At 41.2% G+C, this 23,179-nt stretch overlaps 3 protein-coding genes across 3 annotated transcripts; all 3 read left to right on the forward strand.

Annotated features, from left to right (window-relative positions):
- Positions 1-2,830: 2,830 nt before the first annotated feature.
- LOC117822737 (serine protease 42-like) lies at positions 2,831-9,812 on the forward strand. Its single transcript, XM_034697624.1, has 12 exons — positions 2,831-2,908; positions 3,003-3,153; positions 3,251-3,501; positions 3,595-3,731; positions 3,831-3,932; positions 4,029-4,068; positions 8,464-8,517; positions 8,612-8,762; positions 8,860-9,110; positions 9,204-9,340; positions 9,440-9,541; positions 9,638-9,812. The coding sequence occupies exons 1-12, from the start codon at positions 2,869-2,871 to the stop codon at positions 9,683-9,685; spliced, it is 1,464 nt and encodes a 487-aa protein (XP_034553515.1). The 5' UTR covers positions 2,831-2,868; the 3' UTR covers positions 9,686-9,812.
- A 2,428-nt stretch (positions 9,813-12,240) lies between these two features.
- Positions 12,241-23,179, forward strand: LOC117822738 (serine protease 53-like). Its single transcript, XM_034697625.1, has 17 exons — positions 12,241-12,327; positions 12,422-12,572; positions 12,670-12,920; positions 13,014-13,150; positions 13,250-13,351; positions 13,440-13,479; positions 15,569-15,719; positions 15,817-16,067; positions 16,161-16,297; positions 16,397-16,498; positions 16,595-16,614; positions 18,615-18,697; positions 18,792-18,942; positions 19,039-19,289; positions 22,575-22,711; positions 22,811-22,912; positions 23,005-23,179. The coding sequence occupies exons 1-17, from the start codon at positions 12,288-12,290 to the stop codon at positions 23,050-23,052; spliced, it is 2,154 nt and encodes a 717-aa protein (XP_034553516.1). The 5' UTR covers positions 12,241-12,287; the 3' UTR covers positions 23,053-23,179.
- Positions 15,428-16,769, forward strand: LOC117823459 (trypsin-1-like). The gene is made up of 6 exons (XM_034698666.1): positions 15,428-15,473; positions 15,569-15,719; positions 15,817-16,067; positions 16,161-16,297; positions 16,397-16,498; positions 16,595-16,769. The coding sequence occupies exons 1-6, from the start codon at positions 15,434-15,436 to the stop codon at positions 16,640-16,642; spliced, it is 729 nt and encodes a 242-aa protein (XP_034554557.1). The 5' UTR covers positions 15,428-15,433; the 3' UTR covers positions 16,643-16,769.

Consider the following 23,179-nt stretch of genomic DNA (forward strand, 5'->3'; position numbering starts at 1 on the left):
AACAAACAGAGAAATAGGCTTAACTCACTTAATTAGTGAGGCTAACGGCATCATGGCGTGTCATGGACTGCCCCATCACAGTGACCAGCCCGTTGTGTGGTTTTCTAGATAGTGAGGAAATTATTCCTTTAACACAAGAAAACCAGCTTTGTTATTTTCAGATGAAGAGAAGAATAAGTTGAGATCTCCAGAAAAAAAAAAACAGGAGTTACTCATTATCGCAGGAATATGGAGTGAATACAATAGACGGATAGACTTCTGGCTTTAGTACAAAAGAACACATCCTCATGAAGAACTCTCTGTGACCTGTTACAACTTCTTTATGTTCAAATAATAAAATAATTAGACAAGTATGTTTTAACAGAGGTCCACAGTATATTGCATGGAAAGAAAACGGCTGAATTAAAAACTTTTTTTGAGGTCTTCAGTACAAGAAGACAGGAGCGGGTTGATGCTCGTATAGTCAGTATTGTTGTGTTCATCTGTCTGATGTGCAGGTTGAATGGTGGAGTTAATAGCCCACCACTGTGCTGTCAGCCGCTCAGTCTGCATGCAGACCTGAAATGGAAAGACATTAGTCAGTATGCTGCAGTAAAACAGCACTGAACAGAATGAAAGATGTTTTTTAAGGAGGTGCAGAGAAGTGCTAGACAGCAGGGTGATCTCTCTCAGGACATCTGTAGCCACGTAACACAACAACCTCACTGTGAGACGCAGGACCAAGAGTAACTCCAATCTGTATTCTTACTGTGCTTCATTAAAGCAATGTACATCATCTTAAATGCCTCATAAAAGAAAATCCCAGGTATGTATCAGACACAGATTATGGTGTAACTCTGACAGTCTTTAACAGTCGGGACGAGGACCCCACCACACAGCAGCTTGTCAGTGTCAGCAGCTGCAGCAAGAAAACAAGAGATTGGATTGGTGGAGATTATCTAGGAGACTATTTTTAAATCGCTTTTGGGACTTTGTCTCAATAACTTTTCTTCTACTCGCTGGAGCTCATTGTTTCCCTCCCCGCTGGAGACAGGCCACAGCTGCAGCTGCAGCAAGCTCTGGTTGAGGGTGGTTGCTGTGTGACATTTAATAGTCGCTTTCAATGACTGTTTGGCAATTAAACCTACAACTGAAACAGAGTAAGCACATCCAGAGAAACAATTAAAAATCCAATTAACATCCGATTTGTTACACCATTAACTAAGAAAATACTTCACCCCTGTACCAGCTGTTGTCAAGCCTCCACTGAGATCAACTTTAATCATGTGTCGTGTAAAATAGAAGAGGGAGGCACACACATCCAAATCCTGCAAGTACTAGGTGGACAGAGAAGCAAACGTATAAAGAGAAGATCAAGTGCACACACCAAAAGCTGCTCTTTAATTTAATCAAATTATCACCGCAAGTGACACACCTCCATATACATGTACTGCAACACCTTAGTCCCCTGATAGGTAATGTGATGCAATTATAGTAAATGGTATAAAATAATGATGCAATCCAAGTTAATGCAGTCATAGTAGGTTACATGATAATACAATAACAATATATACACATGTATATCATGCATCATGTAACATTAAAACATGTGAATGTACTTCAGTCAGTCATATGGATAATTCATAAACAAAATTCTTTGCACAGTTTCTGTCTCATGTGTCCTGATTCCAGGTATCAAACGTACTTATTCAAACTCCCGTGAGGAACTTTCTGCTTGTGTTGATGTTTGCGCCCCCTGTGGACATATTCATGCCTCTTCATCTCTTGTCTGATCTGAACTTGTGCATGTTTAGTTTGCGTTTTATGACGAAAAGTTCCTCCTTTGATCGTGCTTTTTTAAACGGTCAAATGTGTGACTCACTGTGGAATTTTGTTGTGGAAAACGTGAATTAAACATGTTTCTTCAGTCAGTCACCTGGTTTGATACCTACCTTGCAGTTAAAGGCATTAAAAATTCCCAAACAGGAATGGCCAGTTTGGTTGAGATTGTATGATTTTCTCTTTTGTAGGTCATGAAGAGGCATCAATTTCAATTTTAATCTGTTTCTTATCCAGTTAAAAACTCCTCACAGGGTTTTTCAATATCCAGTCAGTAACAATGTTGTAAGATTTGTCATCAAAGTAAAGTCAGTTGCTTGACAGTAATAATGAAACCCAATTTGAATCTAATTAACTGAGAAGTATTCTCTTTTGAGGTTTCACGCAGTAGCTGCGTTTAGGTGAACATATTTCTTTGTTGTTAGTCTGCTGGCACTACAGACACGTGGCTGGCTGTTCCTGTGAAAGCCACAATCAGCAACTGTGGTTGTGAACCAGGCCATCTGCAGAGCTGCAAGCAAGACATAACAGCACAAATCCACCCATGTCAAGGTTAACCATCTCCTAATATGGACAGTGTTAAACACAAATGCAACATTATTTTAAAGAGTGTCATCTTCAAAGAAAGACACTTTGTATTTTTTCATTGTATAATACAAAAGTTGCAGCATCATGTAAACTATCTAATGCATAGGAAATTGTAGCTTTTCCTCCTTGGCTAATAACTGATATAAAACATATAAACATGATACATGATGAGATCAGTCAGCAAGTACATGTCAAATATAAAGTGCATTTTCAGATAAATACTCAAATCCATGTTTGCATTTTTCTTCTTTCTTAAAATATTTCAAAGGGCTACACGTGTAGTGTCCCAGTGATGACCAGTAAGCACTGAATTAAATATTTGCTAATCTGAGAACCTGGAAATTTTTTCCAGGATCCTGATTGGTTCAAAATAAACTTTGGGATGTGTCAGTGGAGCGGTACTATCGTATATAAACCAAGAAATCAACCCAAGTCTATCATCCACTAGATCACTCAGCAACCATGAGGTCTCTGGTCTTCGTTCTGCTCATCGGAGCTGCCTGTAAGCACCTGAACTTCTTAAATTGTTGACTTGTTCTAGTTTTTAAATATTGTTCATTTGGTTGTTAACTAATTTGCCTCTTGTGTGTTTCCAGTCGCCCTTGATGACGACAAGATCGTTGGAGGGTATGAGTGCACACCCCACTCCCAGCCCCATCAGGTCTCTCTGCAATCTGGCTACCACTTCTGTGGAGGCTCTCTGGTGAACAAGGATTGGGTTGTGTCTGCTGCTCACTGCTACAAGTCGTAAGCACAATGTTTTCCTGAGGTGTAAACAGTCATTCAGCTGCCATCTTTGTGTGTCTCTGTTAATCCTAATCTGCTGTTCTTCTTCATCTCTTAGCCGCATTGAGGTTCGTCTTGGAGAGCACCACATCAGGGTCAATGAGGGTACCGAGCAGTTCATCAGCTCTTCCCGCGTCATCCGCCACCCCAGATACAGCTCCTACAACATCGACAATGACATCATGCTGATCAAGCTGGGCAAGTCCGCCACCCTCAACCAGTACGTGTCAACTGTGGCTCTGCCCACCAGCTGTGCCCCTGCTGGCACCATGTGCAAGGTCTCCGGATGGGGCAACACCATGAGCTCCTGTGAGTACTAATCCTGCATTGTCTTCTTCACATGTGAGTCTGTACTGCACTGAAGCACCAGTTTGATCTTTACATTTTTGTCTTTATTTTCAGCCGCCAACGGTGACAAGCTGCAGTGCCTGAACATCCCCATCCTGTCCGACAGGGACTGTGATAACTCCTACCCTGGCATGATCACCGATGCCATGTTCTGCGCTGGATACCTGGAGGGAGGCAAGGACTCTTGCCAGGTATGTATTTCAACATTAAGGCAGCAATACAGCTACTTCTGTATGAATATCCTAGCATGGCTTTATTAACCTTTGACACCTTGCACTCTCTTTTCTTAGGGTGACTCTGGTGGCCCCGTCGTGTGCAACGGTCAGCTTCAGGGTGTTGTGTCCTGGGGTTACGGATGTGCCGAGAGGGATCACCCCGGTGTCTACGCCAAGGTAAACCTTCAATATCTCTTTGAATTATTGAATTGAGTACCAAGTGATGTTTAGTCAATAGAATGTGCTAAAACCTTGTTCTGTGTCCACTGACAGGTCTGCCTCTTCAACGACTGGCTGGAGGACACCATGGCCAGCTATTAAGTCTGACCAAGTGATGACCATCTTACTCTGCTGCCTCTATTCTACCATTCTCACTCCAACGTTGTTGTCGAGTTTGAACAATGTGCAGCCATTTTCCATCTGAGTCAATAAAATCTTTAAATTCAAAGCATCTCCTTTTCCATTATTAATTTATACCAGAATATATGCTGTCTAATGTGCCACTGCTGCATAAAGTGGTTGAGTTTCCTGATATGTCTGTTGAAGCAGCACAGTTTCATTCTTCACAAACAGGAAATCTGAAAAGGTTTTTTTTTCTAAATGACATGAAGGTGCATCATTTACTCTGATGATTGTGTTACATTTTCCCTAAATGAGAACCTGATTGACGTGTCATGGATTAGGAGACCAACAAAATCACTGCACATAAATAAAATTGAAAGAAATAATGGTCCCTTGTGTTTTCTGAAAAGTGTTGGTGGAGGAATGATGCTCCATAAACATCCACTAATTCTATCAAAATGATGGACTACAAAAAAGGACAATATATATATATATATAAAGGACTGACTGTAAATAAAAATACTGATAAATACTCAAACTCAGAAATTCATACAAGTTTGAAAAACATAGCAAACTTGTAGAATTGACCTCAGGTGAACAAAAACTACCTGAACTGAAAGAGTCAGTCTCCTTATATAGCCTCTGTCAGCTTATTGCCACCATCTGAGAGAGGACATCACAGGTGCTCCCAATATCTGCTGATTAGTGAAGCAACCTGTGGACCAGATTTGGATCTCTTTCCAGACAAACAAAAAACTCTGATTTGATTTAACATACTAGGTCCAATTTATAATATATATATATATATATATATATATATATATATATATATATATATATATATATATATATATATATATATATGTATTTAAACTCTGCCCTTTAAGGTGACCTTGACTGCTCTGAAAGGCACCTTTACGTTACTTTTATCATTATTATTATCATTTTAGTTTAATTTAATTTTGTTTATTATTGTTATTGTTATGATTATTATGATTATGATTATGATTATGATTATTATTATTATTATTATTATTATTATTATTATTATTATTATTACCATTGTCCACTTTGTGATAAAATGTATTTAAAAGCCACATAATCCAAACCTCTACTGCAGAATCTCAATCATAGTTGTACCTCAATGCAAGGGCTTGTCCAGCAGCCAGGCCAGGGGTGGCACTGGCCCCACCTAAAATCTGATCAGCCTCTCCAGAGGGGTATACTACGAAGCCGGATTTGTGGTTATCGAGGTAACTTCAGGGTTAACTCTGGATTTTCAGTACTACGAAGGTGTTTCCCGTCTTACCGGGGTAGATAACCATGGTTACTCATGCTGAACTCCTAACCTGCTCCGGAGCAGGTTCTGCTCAGGATCAGAGATCAGTTTGGAGAAAACTCCGCCCACTGACCAATCAGCTCGCTCCATCACGGAGCTCTGTGGGCTGATCGCGAGGGGAGGGGGGAGAAGAGACGGGCAGGACACTTTGTCTACCTGTATGATTTTATATATAAAATACTGATGACAGTTATTGATTGTCTTTCCTTACATCATATATAAACAGTCTGAAGTGAGATTATTCAGATTAAATCATTTTACTGCATTAAATATAAAACTGCGCGGTCTTATCACTTTGAATCATGCTCTCATTTTTATTTGTCCTTTAACTACAGCGCTCAGTTTGATACCGTCAGGACTGCAGCTGAAATATTACGTCTAAAACTGTCACACACGAGACAAGATTAAATCAGAGAAAGAGATCACTGTCAGGGAATAAACAGAGTTATTATAGTCAGATGATATCTATCTGCACTAAGATGGGAAATAAAACTTCATTAGATAATTCACTCTGTGTTTTTGTATTATCCCTCAGTTCTTCCTTCATGTTTCAAACACAGCTGTGTTGAAGTTAATCTGGATTATGTGTTTAACTTCTTTATATTTTTCTAATATCAGTGCAGTGTTTGAAATTCATTTCGATGTGCTGACGGCAGACTGTCCGTGTCTGTGATTGGTCACATGTTGCCTTCTCCGCCCCGTTCATGTGAACGCGCTCAGGGTAATTCTGGATTGACTCATCATGTTGATAGCCAGCTTCGTGTGACAGATCAGCGCGATCTCCTTTGTGAGGTTCAGTGAAGCCGGATCAGGAGAAGATATCTAGGATGTGCTGAACTCGCTTCGTAGTATACCCCTCTGGTGCCACTTTAAAATCCTCATGACTTATGTTACTATTTGGGCTACGTTGGAACAAGCTGGTCATTTTATTTGTCAGTAAATGTATCACATGTTCATATTCTAGTGCCTTTAATTCTTACTTTGGACAAGCATCTTCACACGAGGTCCTTAAAGAATTAAGCTAATGTATGTATATATATATATATATATATATATATATATATATATATATATATATATATATATATATATATATATATATATATATATATATATACACAATGGGTACGGAAAGTATTCAGACCCCTTCAATTTTTCTACATTTTGTAATGTAACAGCCTTATTTCAAAATGGATTAAATTCATTTTGTCCCTCAACATTCTCCACACAATACTCCATAATGACAAAGTGAAAAATGTTTTCTAGACATTTTTGTAAATTAATTAAAAATATAACACTCAAATATCGCATGTACATAAGTATTCAGACCCTTTGCTGTGAAACTCAAAATTGAGTTCAGAACCATTCTGTTTCCTCTGACCATCCTTGAAATGTTTCTACAACTTGATTGTAGTCCCCCTGTGGTAAATTCAATTGATTGGACGTGATTTGGAAAGGCACACACCTGTCTATATAAGATCCTACAGTTGACAGTGCGTGTCAGAGCACAAACCAAGCCATGAAGTCAAAATAATTGTCTGTAGACCTCCGAGACAGGATTGTATCGAGGCACAGATCTGGGGAAGGGCACAGACAAAATTTCTGCTGCATTGAAGGTCCCAAAGAGCGCAGTGGTGTCCATCATACATAAATGAAAGAAGTTGAAATCACCAGGACTCTCCCTAGAGCTGGCCGCCTGGCCAAAATGAACGATTGGGGGAGAAGGGCCTTGGTCAGGGAGGGGACCAAGAACCCATCGGTCACTCTGACAGAGCTCCAGTGTTCCTCTGTGGAGATGGGAGAACCTTCCAGAAGGACAACCATCTCTGCATCACTCCACAGATCACGCCTTTATGATAGAGTGGCCAGATGGAAGCCACTCCTCAACACAAAGCACATGAAAGTTTGCCAATAGGCACCTAAAGGACTCTCAGACTATGAGAAACCACATTCTCTGGTCTGATGAAACCAAAATTGAACTCTTTGGCCTGAATGCCAAGCGTCACATCTGGAGGAAACCAGGCATCGCTCATCATCTGGCCAATACCATCCCTACAGTGAAGCATGGTGGTGGCAGCATCATGCTGTAGGGATGTTTTTCAGCAGCAGGAACCGGGAGACTAGTCAGGATCGAGGGAAAGATGAACGCAGCAAAGTACAGAGAGATTCTTGATGAAAACCTGCTCCAGAGTGTCTGGACCTCAGACTGCAGCGAAGGTTCACGTTCCATCAGGACAACGATCCTAAGCACACAGCCAAGATGACAAAGGAGGGGATTCAGGACAAGTCTCTCAAAGTCCTTGAGTGGCCCAGCCAGAGCCCGGACTTATATCCGATTGAACATCTCTGGAAAGACCTGAAAATAGCTGTGCACTGACACTCCCCATCTAACCTCATCGAGTTTGAGAGGATGTGCAAATAAGAATGGGAGAAACTCCCCAAATCCAGGTGTGCTCAGCTTGTAGCATCATATCTGAGAAGACTGGAAGGCTGTAATCACTGCCGAAGGTGCTTCAACAAAGTATTGAGTAAAGGGTCTGAATACTTATGTACATGCGATATTTGATTGTTTTATTTTTGATTAATTTGCAGAAATTTCTAGAAAACATTTTTGACTTTGTCATTATGGAGTATTGTGTGGAGAATGTTGAGGGACAAAATGAATTTAATCCATTTTGGAATAAGGCTGTAACATAACAAAATGTAGAAAAAGTGAAGGAGTCTGAATACTTTCCGTATCCACTGTATATACTTGATACATTGTAAGATCAGTCAGCAAGTACATGTCAAATATAAAGTGCATTTTCATATAGATGCTCAAATCCACGTTTGCATTTTCTTGTTCCTTAAAAGATTTCACGTGCAGTGTCCCAGTGCTGACCAGTCAGCACTCGAGCAAATATTTGCTTATCTACCCCCTGAATATTCAAGGACCCTGATTGGTTCAAAATATCCTTGGGGGTGTTTCAGAGGAGAGGTACAATCGTATATAAACCAGGACTCCAACCCAAGTCTATCATCCACTAGATCACACAGCAACCATGAGGTCTCTGGTCTTCGTTCTGCTCATCGGAGCTGCCTGTAAGCACCTGAACTTCTTTAATTGTTGACTTGTTCTAGTTTCTAAATATCGATCATTTGGTTGTTAACTAATTTGCCTCTTGTGTGTTTCCAGTCGCCCTTGATGACGACAAAATCGTCGGAGGGTATGAGTGCACACCCCACTCCCAGCCCCATCAGGTCTCTCTGCAATCTGGCTACCACTTCTGTGGAGGCTCTCTGGTGAACAAGGATTGGGTTGTGTCTGCTGCTCACTGCTACAAGTCGTAAGCACAATTTTTTCCTGAGGTGTAAACAGTCATTCAGCTGCCATCTTTGTGTGTCTCTGTTAATCCTAATCTGCTGTTCTTCTTCATCTCTTAGTCGCATTGAGGTTCGTCTTGGAGAGCACCACATCAGGGTCAACGAGGGTACCGAGCAGTTCATCAGCTCTTCCCGCGTCATCCGCCACCCCAGATACAGCTCCTACAACATCAACAATGACATCATGCTGATCAAGCTGAGCAAGTCCGCCACCCTCAACGAGTACGTGTCAGCTGTGGCTCTGCCCACCAGCTGTGCCCCCGCTGGCACCATGTGCAAGGTCTCCGGATGGGGCGAAACCATGAGCTCCTGTGAGTATTAATCCTGCATTGTCTTCTTCACATGTGAGTCTGTACTGCACTGAAGCACCAGTTTAATCTTTGTGTTTCTGTCTTCATGTATAGCTGCCAACGGCAACAAGCTGCAGTGCCTGAACATCCCCATCCTGTCTGAAGAGGACTGTGATAACTCCTACCCTGGCATGATCACCGATGCCATGTTCTGCGCTGGATACCTGGAGGGAGGCAAGGACTCTTGCCAGGTATGTTATTCAACGTTAAGGCAGCAATACAGCTACTTCTGTGTGAATATCCTAGCATGGCTTTATTAACCTTTGACACCTTGCACTCTCTTTTCTTAGGGTGACTCTGGTGGCCCCGTTGTGTGCAACGGTGAGCTTCAGGGTGTTGTGTCCTGGGGTTACGGATGTGCCGAGAGGGATCACCCCGGTGTCTACGCCAAGGTAAACCTTCAATATCTCTTTTGAATTAAGAATGATTGCTGAGTGATAATTGGTCATGAAAAGTGCGCTTAAACCTTGTTCTGTCTCCACTGACAGGTCTGCCTCTTCAACGACTGGCTGGAGGACACCATGGCCAGCTATTAAGTCTGATCAAGTGATGACCATCTTACTCTGCTGCCTCTATTCTACCATTCTCACTCCAACGTTGTTGTTGAGTTTGAACAATGTGCAGCCATTTTCCATCTGAGTCAATAAAATCTTTAAATTTAAAGCATCTCCTTTCTTGTTATTAATATATACCAGAATATATGCTGTCTAACGTGCCACTGATGCATAAAGTGGTTGAGTTTCCTAATATGCCTGTTGAAGCAGCACAGTTTCATTCTTCACAAACAGGGAATCTGAGAAACGTTTGATGTTTTATATAAAAGTGACATGAAGGTGCATCATTTACTCTGATGATTTTGTTACATTTTCCCTAAATGAGAACCTGAAGGAGGGGTCATGGTTTAGGAGACCAACAAAATCACTGCACATAAATAAAATTGAAAGAAATAATGGTCCCTTGTGTTTTCTGAAAAGTGTTGGTGAAGGTATGATGCTCCAGAGACATCCACTAATTCTATCAAAATGATGGACTACAAAAAAGGACCAATAGATAAAATATAAAGGACTGACTGAGGGGGGTAAATAAAAATACTGATAAATAGTCAAACTCAGAAATTCGTACAAGTTTGAAGAAATATAGCAAACTGATAGTGTTGACCTCAGGTGAACAAAAACTTATGGCCCTTTTCCACTACACAGCTCCAGCCTTACTCGACTCGACTCAACTCTACTCGACTCGACTCTACTCGGTTTGGGTTTCTTTTCCGCCAGCCCGAGTACCAACTCACGGTGGGCGGGGTCATCATAAACACAGCTGCGCGAAACTGCGTTCACGTCATTTTGAACACAACACAACCACAACAATCACAAACATGGAGGACATGGAGGCAATGGTGTACTTGCTGCTCTGTCTGTGGCTTTTTTGGCGCAGGCCGAGTGAGAGAGGAAAGCTAAAGAGTACTGATGTCGTTTTTTAAAAATGGCGGGTTTGATTCCTGTGTTGAGCGCATTGGTTGATCGCATCGTGCTCATGACTCTTCTGTGACGGCATTCTCTGACCAATCAGTGGCCGGCAGTCCGTCAACGTCACCTTTTAGTATCGTCTCAGCTCGCTTGGATCCAGAGCGGAGCAGGTACGAAAAGCTGGTATCTGACACGAGGTACCCCGCCCGTGGAAACACAACACAAACCGAATAGAGTCGAGTCAAGTCGAGTAGAGTAGGGCTAAGACGGGCTGGTGGAAAAGGGCCACACCTGAACTGAGAGAGTCAGCCTCCTTATATAGCCACTGTCAGCTTATTGCCACCAGCTGAGAGAGGACATCACAGGTGCTCCCAATATCTGCTGATTAGTGAAGCAACCTGTGGACCAGATTTGGATCTCTTTCCAGACAAACAGAAACACTCTTATTTGATTTAACATACTAGATCAAAGCTATATATATAATGTTAAACACTGCCCCGCAAGGTGAACTTGACTGCTCTGAGAGGCGCCTTTACGTTACATTTATAATTATTATTATCATATTTAATTACATTTCATTTCATTTATTATAACTACTACTATTATTTTTATTATTAATGTCATCATTATTATTATTATTATTATTATTATTATAAATATTGTTCTTCTTATTGTTGTTATTATTATTATTATTAGTGGTAGTAGTAGTTGTAGTAGTAGTAGTAGTAGTACTAGTAGTATCATTACACTTGCCATAGTCCACTTTGTGATAAAATGTATTTAAAAGCCACATAATCCAAACCACTCCTGCAGAATCTCAATCATAGTTGTACCTCAATGCAAGGGCGTGTCCATCAGCCAGGCTTGGGGTGGCACTGGCCAAAAATCCTCATGGCTTATATTACTAATTGCGTTATGTTGGAACAACCTGGTGTTCATTTTCTTTGTCAGTAAATGTAACACATGTCCTTATATTAGTGTCTTCAATTCTTAATTTGGACAAACATCTTCACATGAGGTCCTTGAAGAATAAGGCTAAGATATATATATAACTCTCTGTTATGTCTCTTTTTGAAGTCATAATAATTACACACGTAAGGGATAATGTGCCTAGCAGGTAGTTATGGATAATAAAATCCTGACAGGGTGAAACAAGACCCTGATGCAAAGCCATGTCAAGGTTAACCATCCCCTAATATGTCCTGTGCTAAACACCATTGCAACATCATTTTAAAGAGTGTCATCTGCAGAGAAAGACACTTTGTATTTTTTATTGTATAACATAGAAGTTGCAGCAACATGTAAACTAACTAATGCATAGGACATTGTAGCTTTTGTTCCTTAGCTAATAATTTATATAAAACATAAATACATGATAAATGATAAGATCAGTCAGCAAGTACATATCAAATATAAAGTGCATTTTCATATAAAAACTCAAATCCATGTTTGCATTTTTCTTGTATCTTAAAAGATTTCAAAGAGCTACACGTGTAGTGTCCCAGTGCTGACCAGTCAGCACACGAGCAAATATTTGCTTATCTGAAACCTGGAAAATTTTCCAGGATCCTGATTGGTTCAAAATAACCTTTGGGGTGTGTCAGTGGAGAGGTACTATCGTATATAAACCAGGACTCCAACCCAAGTCTATCATCCACTAGATCACTCAGCAACCATGAGGTCTCTGGTCTTCGTTCTGCTCATCGGAGCTGCCTGTAAGCACCTGAACTTCTTTAATTGTTGACTGGTTCTAGTTTTTAAATATTGTTCATTTGGTTGTTAACTAATTTGCCTCTTGTGTGTTTCCAGTCGCCCTTGATGACGACAAGATCGTCGGAGGGTATGAGTGCACACCCCACTCCCAGCCCCATCAGGTCTCTCTGCAATCTGGCTACCACTTCTGTGGAGGCTCTCTGGTGAACAAGGATTGGGTTGTGTCTGCTGCTCACTGCTACAAGTCGTAAGCACAATGTTTTCCTGAGGTGTAAACAGTCATTCAGCTGCCATCTTTGTGTGTCTCTGTTTATCCTAATCTGCTGTTCTTCTTCATCTCTTAGTCGCATTGAGGTTCGTCTTGGAGAGCACCACATCAGGGTCAACGAGGGTACTGAGCAGTTCATCAGCTCTTCCCGCGTCATCCGCCACCCCAGATACAGCTCCTACAACATCAACAATGACATCATGCTGATCAAGCTGAGCAAGTCCGCCACCCTCAACGAGTACGTGTCAGCTGTGGCTCTGCCCACCAGCTGTGCCCCCGCTGGCACCATGTGCAAGGTCTCCGGATGGGGAGAAACCATGAGCTCCTGTGAGTATTAATCCTGCATTGTTTCCTTCATATGTGAGTCTGTACTGCACTGAAGCACCAGTTTAATATTTATGTTTCTCTCTTCATTTTCAGCTGCCAACGGCAACAAGCTGCAGTGCCTGAACATCCCCATCCTGTCTGAAGAGGACTGTGATAACTCCTACCCTGGCATGATCACCGATGCTATGTTCTGTGCTGGATACCTGGAGGGAGGCAAGGACTCTTGCCAGGTATGTTATTCGACATTAAGGCAGCAATACAGCTACTTCTGTATGAATATCCTAGCATGGCTTTATTAACCTTTGACACCTTGCTCTCTCTTTTCTTAGGGTGACTCTGGTGGCCCCGTCGTGTGCAACGGTGAGCTTCAGGGTGTTGTGTCCTGGGGTTACGGATGTGCCGAGAGGGATCACCCCGGTGTCTACGCCAAGGTAAACCTTCAATATCTCTTTGAATTAATAATGATTGCTGAGTGATAATTACTGTTGTGCTAAAACCTTGTTCTGTCTCCACTGACAGGTCTGCCTCTTCAACGACTGGCTGGAGGACACCATGGCCAGCTATTAAGTCTGACCAAGTGATGACCATCTTACTCTGCTGCCTCTATTCTACCATTCTCACTCCAACGTTGTTGTCGAGTTTGAACAATGTGCAACCATTTTCCATCTGAGTCAATAAAATCTTTGAATTCAAAGCATCTCCTTTTCCGATATAATTTGTACCAAAAAATATGCTGTCTAACGTGCCACTGATACATAAAGTGCTTGAGATTCCTGATATGCCTGTTGAAGCAGCACAGTTTCATTCTTCCCAAATAGTGAATCTGAGAAAGGTCAGATTTTTTATAAAAGTGATATACAGTTGCATAATTACTCTGATGATTGTGTTACATTTTCCCTAAATGGGAACCTGAAGGACGGGTCATGGTTTAGGAGATCCACAAAATGAATGCACATGAATAAAAATTGAAAGAAATAATGGTCCCTTGTGTTTTCTGAAAAGTGTTGGTGGAGGAATGATGCTCCATAGACATCCACTGATCTATCAAAAATGATGGACTACAAAAAAAGGACCCAAAACAAAAGAGAAACAGGAGTGACTGATGGGGATAATTAAAAATGCTGATAAATACTCACACTCAGAAATTCATATAAGTTTGAAGAAACATAGCAAACTGATAATGTTGACCTCAGGTGAACAAAAACTAACTGAACTGAGAGACTCAGCCTCCTTATATAGCCTCTGTCAGCTTATTGCCACCAGCTGAGAGAGGACATCACAGGTGCTCCCAATATCTGCTGATTAGTGAAGCAACCTGTGGACCAGGTTTGGATCTCTTTCCAGACAAACAAAAACACTCTGATTAGATTTAACATACTAGATCAAAGTTATATATATGTCTAAATATATTTATATGTTTTTTTAAACGCTTTCCTTTAAGGTGACCTTGACTGCTCTAAAAGGCACCCTCAAATTACATTTATAATGATAATAATTATTATTATGGTTATTTTATTTTATTTGACTGTATTTTATTATTATCACAACACTAGCAATAGTCCACTTTGTGATAAAATGTATTTAAAAGCCACATAATCCAAACCACTCCTGCAGAATCTCAACATAGTTGTACCTCAATGCAAGGGCGTGTCCAGCAGCCCAGCCAGGGGTGGCACTGGCCCCACCTAAAATCTGATCAGCCTCTCCAGATGCCACTATAAAATGCTCATGACTTATGTTACTATTTGGGCTTTGTTGGAACAAGCTGGTGGTCATTTTCTTTGTCAGTAAATGTTACACGTCCATATGCTAGTGCCTTCAATTCTTACTTTGGACAAGCATCTTCACATAAAGTCGTAAAAGAATAAGGCTAATATATATACATATATAAACATGGTGCCACTCTGTTATTTTTCTTTTTAAAGTCCAAAGACATACACACAAGACATACACACGTGAGGGATAATGTGCCTAGCAGGTAGTTATGGGAAATAAAATCCTGACAGGGTGAAACAAGACCCTGACGCAAAGCCATGTCAAGGTTAACCATCCCCTAATATGTCCTGTACTAAACACTAATGCAACATTATTTTAAAGAGTGTCATCTGCAGAGAAATATACCTCATATTTTTCTATTGTATAACATAGAAGTTGCAGCATCATGTAAACTAACTAATGCATAGGACATTGTAGCTTTTGTTCCTTAGCTAATAATTGATATAAAACATATAAACATGATGAGATCAGTCAGCAAGTACATGTCAAATATAAAGTGCATTTTCATTTAAATGCTCAAATCCATGTTTGCACTTTTCTTGTTCCTTAAAAGATTTCAAAGAGCTACACGTGTAATGTCCCAGCACTCAAGCAAATATTTGCTTATCTACCCCCTGAATATCCCAGGATCCTGATTGGTTCAAAATAATCTTTGGGGTGTGTCAGTAGAGAGGTACAATCGTATATAAACCAGGACTCCAACCCAAGTCTATTATCCACTAGATCACACAGCAACCATGAGGTCTCTGGTCTTCGTTCTGCTCATCGGAGCTGCCTGTAAGCACCTGAACTTCTTTAATTGTTGACTTTTTTCTAGTTTTTAAATATTGATCATATGGTTGTTAACTAATTTGCCTCTTGTGTGTTTCCAGTCGCCCTTGATGACGACAAGATCGTTGGAGGGTATGAGTGCACACCCCACTCCCAGCCCCATCAGGTCTCTCTGCAATCTGGCTACCACTTCTGTGGAGGCTCTCTGGTGAACAAGGATTGGGTTGTGTCTGCTGCTCACTGCTACAAGTCGTAAGCACATTTTTTTCCTGAGGTGTAAACAGTCATTCAGCTGCCATATTTGTGTGTCTCTGTTTATCCTAATCTGCTGCTCTTCTTCATCTCTTAGTCGCATTGAGGTTCGTCTTGGAGAGCACCACATCAGGGTCAATGAGGGTACCGAGCAGTTCATCAGCTCTTCCCGCGTCATCCGCCACCCCAGATACAGCTCCTACAACATCAACAATGACATCATGCTGATCAAGCTGAGCAAGTCCGCCACCCTCAACGAGTACGTGTCAGCTGTGGCTCTGCCCACCAGCTGTGCCCCCGCTGGCACCATGTGCAAGGTCTCCGGATGGGGCGAAACCATGAGCTCCTGTGAGTATTAATCCTGCATCGTTTTCTACACATGCGAGTCTGTACTGCACTGAAGCACCAGTTTGATCTTTGTGTTTCTGTCTTCATGTATAGCTGCCAACGGCAACAAGCTGCAGTGCCTGGACATCCCCATCCTGTCTGAAGAGGACTGTGATAACTCCTACCCTGGCATGATCACCGATGCCATGTTCTGCGCTGGATACCTGGAGGGAGGCAAGGACTCTTGCCAGGTATGTTATCCAACGTTAAGGCAGCAATACAGCTACTTCTGTGTGAATATCCTAGCATGTCTTTATTAACCTTTGCCACCTTGCACTCTCTTTTGTTAGGGTGACTCTGGTGGCCCCGTTGTGTGCAACGGTGAGCTTCAGGGTGTTGTGTCCTGGGGTTACGGATGTGCCGAGAGAGATCACCCCGGTGTCTACGCCAAGGTAAACCTTCAATATCTCTTTTGAATTAAGAATGATTGCTGAGTGATAATTGGTCATGAAAAGTGCGCTTAAACCTTGTTCTGTCTCCACTGACAGGTCTGCCTCTTCAACGACTGGCTGGAGGACACCATGGCCAGCTATTAAGTCTGACCAAGTGATGACCATCTTACTCTGCTGCCTCTATTCTACCATTCTCACTCCAACGTTGTTGTCGAGTTTGAACAATGTGCAGCCATTTTCCATCTGAGTCAATAAAATCTTTAAATTCAAAGCATCTCCTTTTCCATTATTAATTTACACCAGAATATATGCTGTCTAACGTGCCACTGATACATAAAGTGGTTGAGTTTCCTGATATGCCTGTTGAAGCAGCACAGTTTCATTCTTCACAAACAGGAAATCTGAGAAAGGTCAGATTTTTTATAAAAGTGATATACAGTTGCATAATTACTCTGATGATTGTGTTACATTTTCCCTAAATGAGAACCTGAAGGACGGGTCACGGTTTAGGAGATCCACAAAATGAATGCACATGAATAAAAATTGAAAGAAATAATGGTCCCTTGTGTTTTCTGAAAAGTGTTGGTGGAGGAATGATGCTCCAGAGACATCCACTGATCTATCAAAATGATGGACTACACAAAAGGACCAAAAACAAAAGAGAACCAGGAGTGACTGATGGGGAGTAAATGAAAATACTGATAAATACTCACACTCAGACATTCATATAAGTTTGAAGAAACATAGCAAACTGATAGTGTTGACCTCAGGTGAACAAAAACTCACTGAACTGAAAGACTCAGCCTCCTTATATAGCCTCTGTCAGCTTATTGCCACCAGCTGAGAGAGGACATCACAGGTGCTCCCAATATCTGCTGATTAGTGAAGCAACCTGTGGACCAGATTTGGATCTCTTTCCAGACAAACAAAAAAACTCTTATTTCATTTAAAATACTAGATCAAAGTTATATATATGTAAATATATGTATATCTTTTTTTAAACGCTTTCCTTTAAGGTGACCTTGACTGCTCTAAAAGGCACCCTCAAATTACATTTATAATGATAATAATTATTATTATTATGGTTATTTTATTTTATTTGACTGTATTTTATTATTATCACAACACTAGCAATAGTCCACTTTGTAATAAAATGTATTTAAAAGCCACATAATCCAAACCACTCCTGCAGAATCTCAATCATAGTTGTACCTCAATGCAAGGGCGTGTCCAGCAGCCCGGCCAGGGGTGGCACTGGCCCCACCTAAAATCTGATCAGCCTCTCCAGATGCCACTATAAAATGCTCATGACTTATGTTACTATTTGGGCTTTGTTGGAACAAGCTGGTGGTCATTTTCTTTGTCAGTAAATGTTACACGTCCATATGCTAGTGCCTTCAATTCTTACTTTGGACAAGCATCTTCACATAAAGTCATAAAAGAATAAGGCTAATATATATACATATATATATATATATATATATATATATATATATATATATATATATATATATATATATATATATATATATATACACATGGTGCCACTCTGTTATTTTTCTTTTTAAAGTCCAAAGACATACACACGTGAGGGATAATGTGCCTAGCAGGTAGTTATGGGAAATAAAATCCTGACAGGGTGAAACAAGACCCTGACGCAAAGCCATGTCAAGGTTAACCATCCCCTAATATGTCCTGTACTAAACACTAATGCAACATTATTTTAAAGAGTGTCATCTGCAGATAAATATACCTCATATTTTTCTATTGTATAAAATAGAAGTTGCAGCATCATGTAAACTAACTAATGCATAGGACATTGTAGCTTTTGTTCCTTAGCTAATAATTGATATAAAACATATAAACATGATGAGATCAGTCAGCAAGTACATGTCAAATATAAAGTGCATTTTCATTTAAATGCTCAAATCCATGTTTGCACTTTTCTTGTTCCTTAAAAGATTTCAAAGAGCTACACGTGTGGTGTCCCAGTGCTGACCAGTCAGCACTCAAGCAAATATTTGCTTATCTACCCCCTGAATATCCCAGGATCCTGATTGGTTCAAAATAATCTTTGGGGTGTGTCAGTAGAGAGGTACAATCATATATAAACCAGGACTCCAACCCAAGTCTATTATCCACTAGATCACTCAGCAACCATGAGGTCTCTGGTCTTCATTCTGCTCATCGGAGCTGCCTGTAAGCACCTGAACTTCTTTAATTGTTGACTGGTTCTAGTTTCTAAATATTGTTCATTTGGTTGTTAACTAATTTGCCTCTTGTGTGTTTCCAGTCGCCCTTGATGACGACAAGATCGTCGGAGGGTATGAGTGCACACCCCACTCCCAGCCCCATCAGGTCTCTCTGCAATCTGGCTACCACTTCTGTGGAGGCTCTCTGGTGAACAAGGATTGGGTTGTGTCTGCTGCTCACTGCTACAAGTCGTAAGCACAATGTTTTCCTGAGGTGTAAACAGTCATTGAGCTTCCATATTTGTGTGTCTCTGTTTATCTAATCTGCTGCTCTTCTTCATCTCTTAGCCGCATTGAGGTTCGTCTTGGAGAGCACCACATCAGGGTCAATGAGGGTACCGAGCAGTTCATCAGCTCTTCCCGCGTCATCCGCCACCCCAGATACAGCTCCTACAACATCAACAATGACATCATGCTGATCAAGCTGAGCAAGTCCGCCACCCTCAACCAGTACGTGTCAGCTGTGGCTCTGCCCACCAGCTGTGCCCCCGCTGGCACCATGTGCAAGGTCTCCGGATGGGGCGAAACCATGAGCTCCTGTGAGTATTAATCCTGCATTGTTTCCTTCATATGTGAGTCTGTACTGCACTGAAGCACCAGGTTAATATTTATGTTTCTCTCTTCATTTTCAGCTGCCAATGGCAACAAGCTGCAGTGCCTGGACATCCCCATCCTGTCTGAAGAGGACTGTGATAACTCCTACCCTGGCATGATCACCGATGCCATGTTCTGCGCTGGATACCTGGAGGGAGGCAAGGACTCTTGCCAGGTATGTTATTCGACATTAAGGCAGCAATACAGCTACTTCTGTGTGAATATCCTAGCATGACTTTATTAACCTTTCACACATTGCACTCTCTTTTCTTAGGGTGACTCTGGTGGCCCCGTTGTGTGCAACGGTGAGCTTCAGGGTGTTGTGTCCTGGGGTTACGGATGTGCCGAGAGGGATCACCCCGGTGTCTATGCCAAGGTAAACCTTCAATATCTCTTTGAATTAAGAATGAATGCTGAGTGATAATTAATTACTGTTGTGCTAAAACCTTGTTCTGTGTCCACTGACAGGTCTGCCTCTTCAACGACTGGCTGGAGGACACCATGGCCAGCTATTAAGTCTGACCAAGTGATGACCATCTTACTCTGCTGCCTCTATTCTACCATTCTCACTCCAACGTTGTTGTCGAGTTTGAACAATGTGCAGCCATTTTCCATCTGAGTCAATAAAATCTTTAAATTCAAAGCATCTCCTTTTCCATTATTAATTTACACCAGAATATATGCTGTCTAACGTGCCACTGATACATAAGGTGGTTGAGTTTCCTGATATGCATGTTGAAGCAGCACAGTTTCATTCTTCACAAACAGGAAATCTGAAAAGGTCAGATTTTTTATAAAAGTGATATACAGTTGCATAATTACTCTGATGATTGTGTTACATTTCCCCTAAATGAGAACCTGAAGGACGGGTCACGGTTTAGGAGACCAACAAAATCACTGCACATAAATAAAAATTGAAAGAAATGATGGTCCCTTGTGTTTTCTGAAAAGTGTCAGTGGAGGAATGTTGCTCCATAGACATCCACTGATCTATCAAAATGATGGACTACAAAAAAAGGACCAAAAACAAAAGAGAAAAACAGGAGTGACTGATGGGGAGTAAATAAAAATACTGATAAATACTCACACTCAGACATTCATATAAGTTTGAAGAAACATAGCAAACTGATAGTGTTGACCTCAGGTGAACAAAAACTCACTGAACTGAGAAACTCAGTCTCCTTATATAGCCTCTGTCAGCTTATTGCCACCATCTGAGAGAGGACATCACAGGTACTCCCAATATCTGCTGATTAGTGAAGCAACCTGTGGACCAGATTTGGATCTCTTTCCAGACAAACAAAAACACTCTTATTAGATTTAAAATACTAGATCCAAAGTTTATATATATATATATATATATATATATATATATATATATATATTTAAACGCTGCCCGGTAAGGTGACCTTGACTGCTCTAAGCGCCTTTACATTACTTTTATAATAATTAATATAAAAATCATTATTATCATTATTATTATTATTATAAGTATTTTTATTTTATTTTATTTCATTTTATTCTATTTTATTAACATAACACTTGCCATTGTCCACTGTGTGATTAAATGTATTTAAAAGCCACATAATCCAAACCTCTACTGCAGAATCTCTATCATAGTTGTACCTCAATGCAAGTGCGTGTCCATCAGCCCGGCCAGGGGTGGCACTGGCCCCACCTAAAATCTGATCAGCCTCTCCAGGTGCCACTATAAAATCCTCATGACTTATGTTACTATTTGGGCTTTGTTGGAACAAGCTGGTGGTCATTTTCTATGTCAGTAAATCTAACACATGTTCATATGTTAGTGCCTTTAATTCCTACTTTGGACTAACATCTTCACATGAGGTCCTTGAAGAATAAGGCTAAAATATATATATGGTGCCACTCTGTTATGTTTCTTTTTGAAGTCATAATAATTCCACACGTAAGGGATAATGTGCCTAGCAGGTAGTTGTGGGAAATAAAATCCTGACAGGGTGAAGCAAGACCCTGACACAAAGCCATGTCAAGGTTAACATTACCCTAATATGTCCTGTACTAAACACTAATGCAACATTATTTTAAAGAGTGTCATCTGCAAAGGAAGATACCTTTTATCTTTCTATTGTATAACAGAAGTTGCAGCAACATGTAAACCATCTAATGCAAAGGAAATTGTAGCTTTTGTTCCTTAGCTAATAATTGATATAAAACATATAAACATGATACATGATGAGATCAGTCAGCAAGTACATGTCAAATATAAAGTGCATTTTCATTTAAATGCTCAAATCCATATTTGCATTTTTCTTGTTTCTTAAAAGATTTCAAAGAGCTACACGTGTAGTGTCCCAGTGCTGACCAGTCAGCACACGAGCAAATATTTGCTTATCTGAAACCTGGAAAATTTTCCAGGATCCTGATTGGTTCAAAATAACCTTTGGGGTGTGTCAGTGGAGAGGTACTATCGTATATAAACCAGGACTCCAACCCAAGTCTATCATCCACTAGATCACTCAGCAACCATGAGGTCTCTGGTCTTCGTTCTGCTCATTGGAGCTGCCTGTAAGCACCTGCACTTCTTTAATTGTTGACTTGTTCTAGTTTCTAAATATTGTTCATTTGGTTGTTAACTAATTTGCCTCGTGTGTTTCCAGTCGCCCTTGATGACGACAAGATCGTCGGAGGGTATGAGTGCACACCCCACTCCCAGCCCCATCAGGTCTCTCTGCAATCTGGCTACCACTTCTGTGGAGGCTCTCTGGTGAACAAGGATTGGGTTGTGTCTGCTGCTCACTGCTACAAGTCGTAAGCACAATGTTTTCCTGACGTGTAAACAGTCATTCAGCTGCCATCTTTGTGTGTCTCTGTTTATCTAATCTGCTGCTCTTCTTCATCTCTTAGTCGCATTGAGGTTCGTCTTGGAGAGCACCACATCAGGGTCAACGAGGGTACCGAGCAGTTCATCAGCTCTTCCCGCGTCATCCGCCACCCCAGATACAGCTCCTACAACATCAACAATGACATCATGCTGATCAAGCTGAGCAAGTCCGCCACCCTCAACGAGTACGTGTCAGCTGTGGCTCTGCCCACCAGCTGTGCCCCCGCTGGCACCATGTGCAAGGTCTCTGGATGGGGCGAAACCATGAGCTCCTGTGAGTATTAATCCTGCATTGTCTTCTACACATGCGAGTCTGTACTGCACTGAAGCACCAGTTTAATATTTATGTTTCTCTCTTCATTTATAGCTGCCAACGGCAACAAGCTGCAGTGCCTGAACATCCCCATCCTGTCTGAAGAGGACTGTGATAACTCCTACCCTGGCATGATCACCGATGCCATGTTCTGCGCTGGATACCTGGAGGGAGGCAAGGACTCTTGCCAGGTATGTATTTCAACATTAAGGCAGCAATACAGCTACTTCTGTGTGAATATCCTAGCATGACTTTATTAACCTTTGACACCTTGCACTCTCTTTTCTTAGGGTGACTCTGGTGGCCCCGTCGTGTGCAACGGTGAGCTTCAGGGTGTTGTGTCCTGGGGTTACGGATGTGCCGAGAGGGATCACCCCGGTGTCTATGCCAAGGTAAACCTTCAATATCTCTTTGAATTAATAATGATTGCTGAGTGATAATTAATTACTGTTGTGCTAAAACCTTGTTCTGTGTTCACTGACAGGTCTGCCTCTTCAACGACTGGCTGGAGGACACCATGGCCAGCTATTAAGTCTGACCAAGTGATGACCATCTTACTCTGCTGCCTCTCTTCTACCATTCTCACTCCAACGTTGTTGTCGAGTTTGAACAATGTGCAACCATTTTCCATCTGAGTCAATAAAATCTTTGAATTCAAA

This window comes from Notolabrus celidotus, chromosome 12 (genome assembly GCF_009762535.1).
Source record: "Notolabrus celidotus isolate fNotCel1 chromosome 12, fNotCel1.pri, whole genome shotgun sequence".
Taxonomy (NCBI): Eukaryota; Metazoa; Chordata; class Actinopteri; order Labriformes; family Labridae; genus Notolabrus; species Notolabrus celidotus.

Bases quoted from the DNA above. Each gene is read 5' to 3' on its own strand.
- LOC117822737 (XM_034697624.1), top strand. From the start codon at position 2,869: ATGAGGTCTCTGGTCTTCGTTCTGCTCATCGGAGCTGCCT. The intron at 3,154-3,250 runs GTAAGCACAATG...TTCATCTCTTAG, and splicing joins GCTGCTCACTGCTACAAGTC to CCGCATTGAGGTTCGTCTTG. The intron at 9,341-9,439 runs GTATGTTATTCA...CTCTTTTCTTAG, and splicing joins GAGGCAAGGACTCTTGCCAG to GGTGACTCTGGTGGCCCCGT.
- LOC117822738 (XM_034697625.1), top strand. From the start codon at position 12,288: ATGAGGTCTCTGGTCTTCGTTCTGCTCATCGGAGCTGCCT. The intron at 12,573-12,669 runs GTAAGCACAATG...TTCATCTCTTAG, and splicing joins GCTGCTCACTGCTACAAGTC to TCGCATTGAGGTTCGTCTTG. The intron at 18,943-19,038 runs GTAAGCACAATG...TTCATCTCTTAG, and splicing joins GCTGCTCACTGCTACAAGTC to CCGCATTGAGGTTCGTCTTG.
- LOC117823459 (XM_034698666.1), top strand. From the start codon at position 15,434: ATGAGGTCTCTGGTCTTCGTTCTGCTCATCGGAGCTGCCT. The intron at 16,298-16,396 runs GTATGTTATCCA...CTCTTTTGTTAG, and splicing joins GAGGCAAGGACTCTTGCCAG to GGTGACTCTGGTGGCCCCGT. The intron at 16,499-16,594 runs GTAAACCTTCAA...CTCCACTGACAG, and splicing joins ACCCCGGTGTCTACGCCAAG to GTCTGCCTCTTCAACGACTG.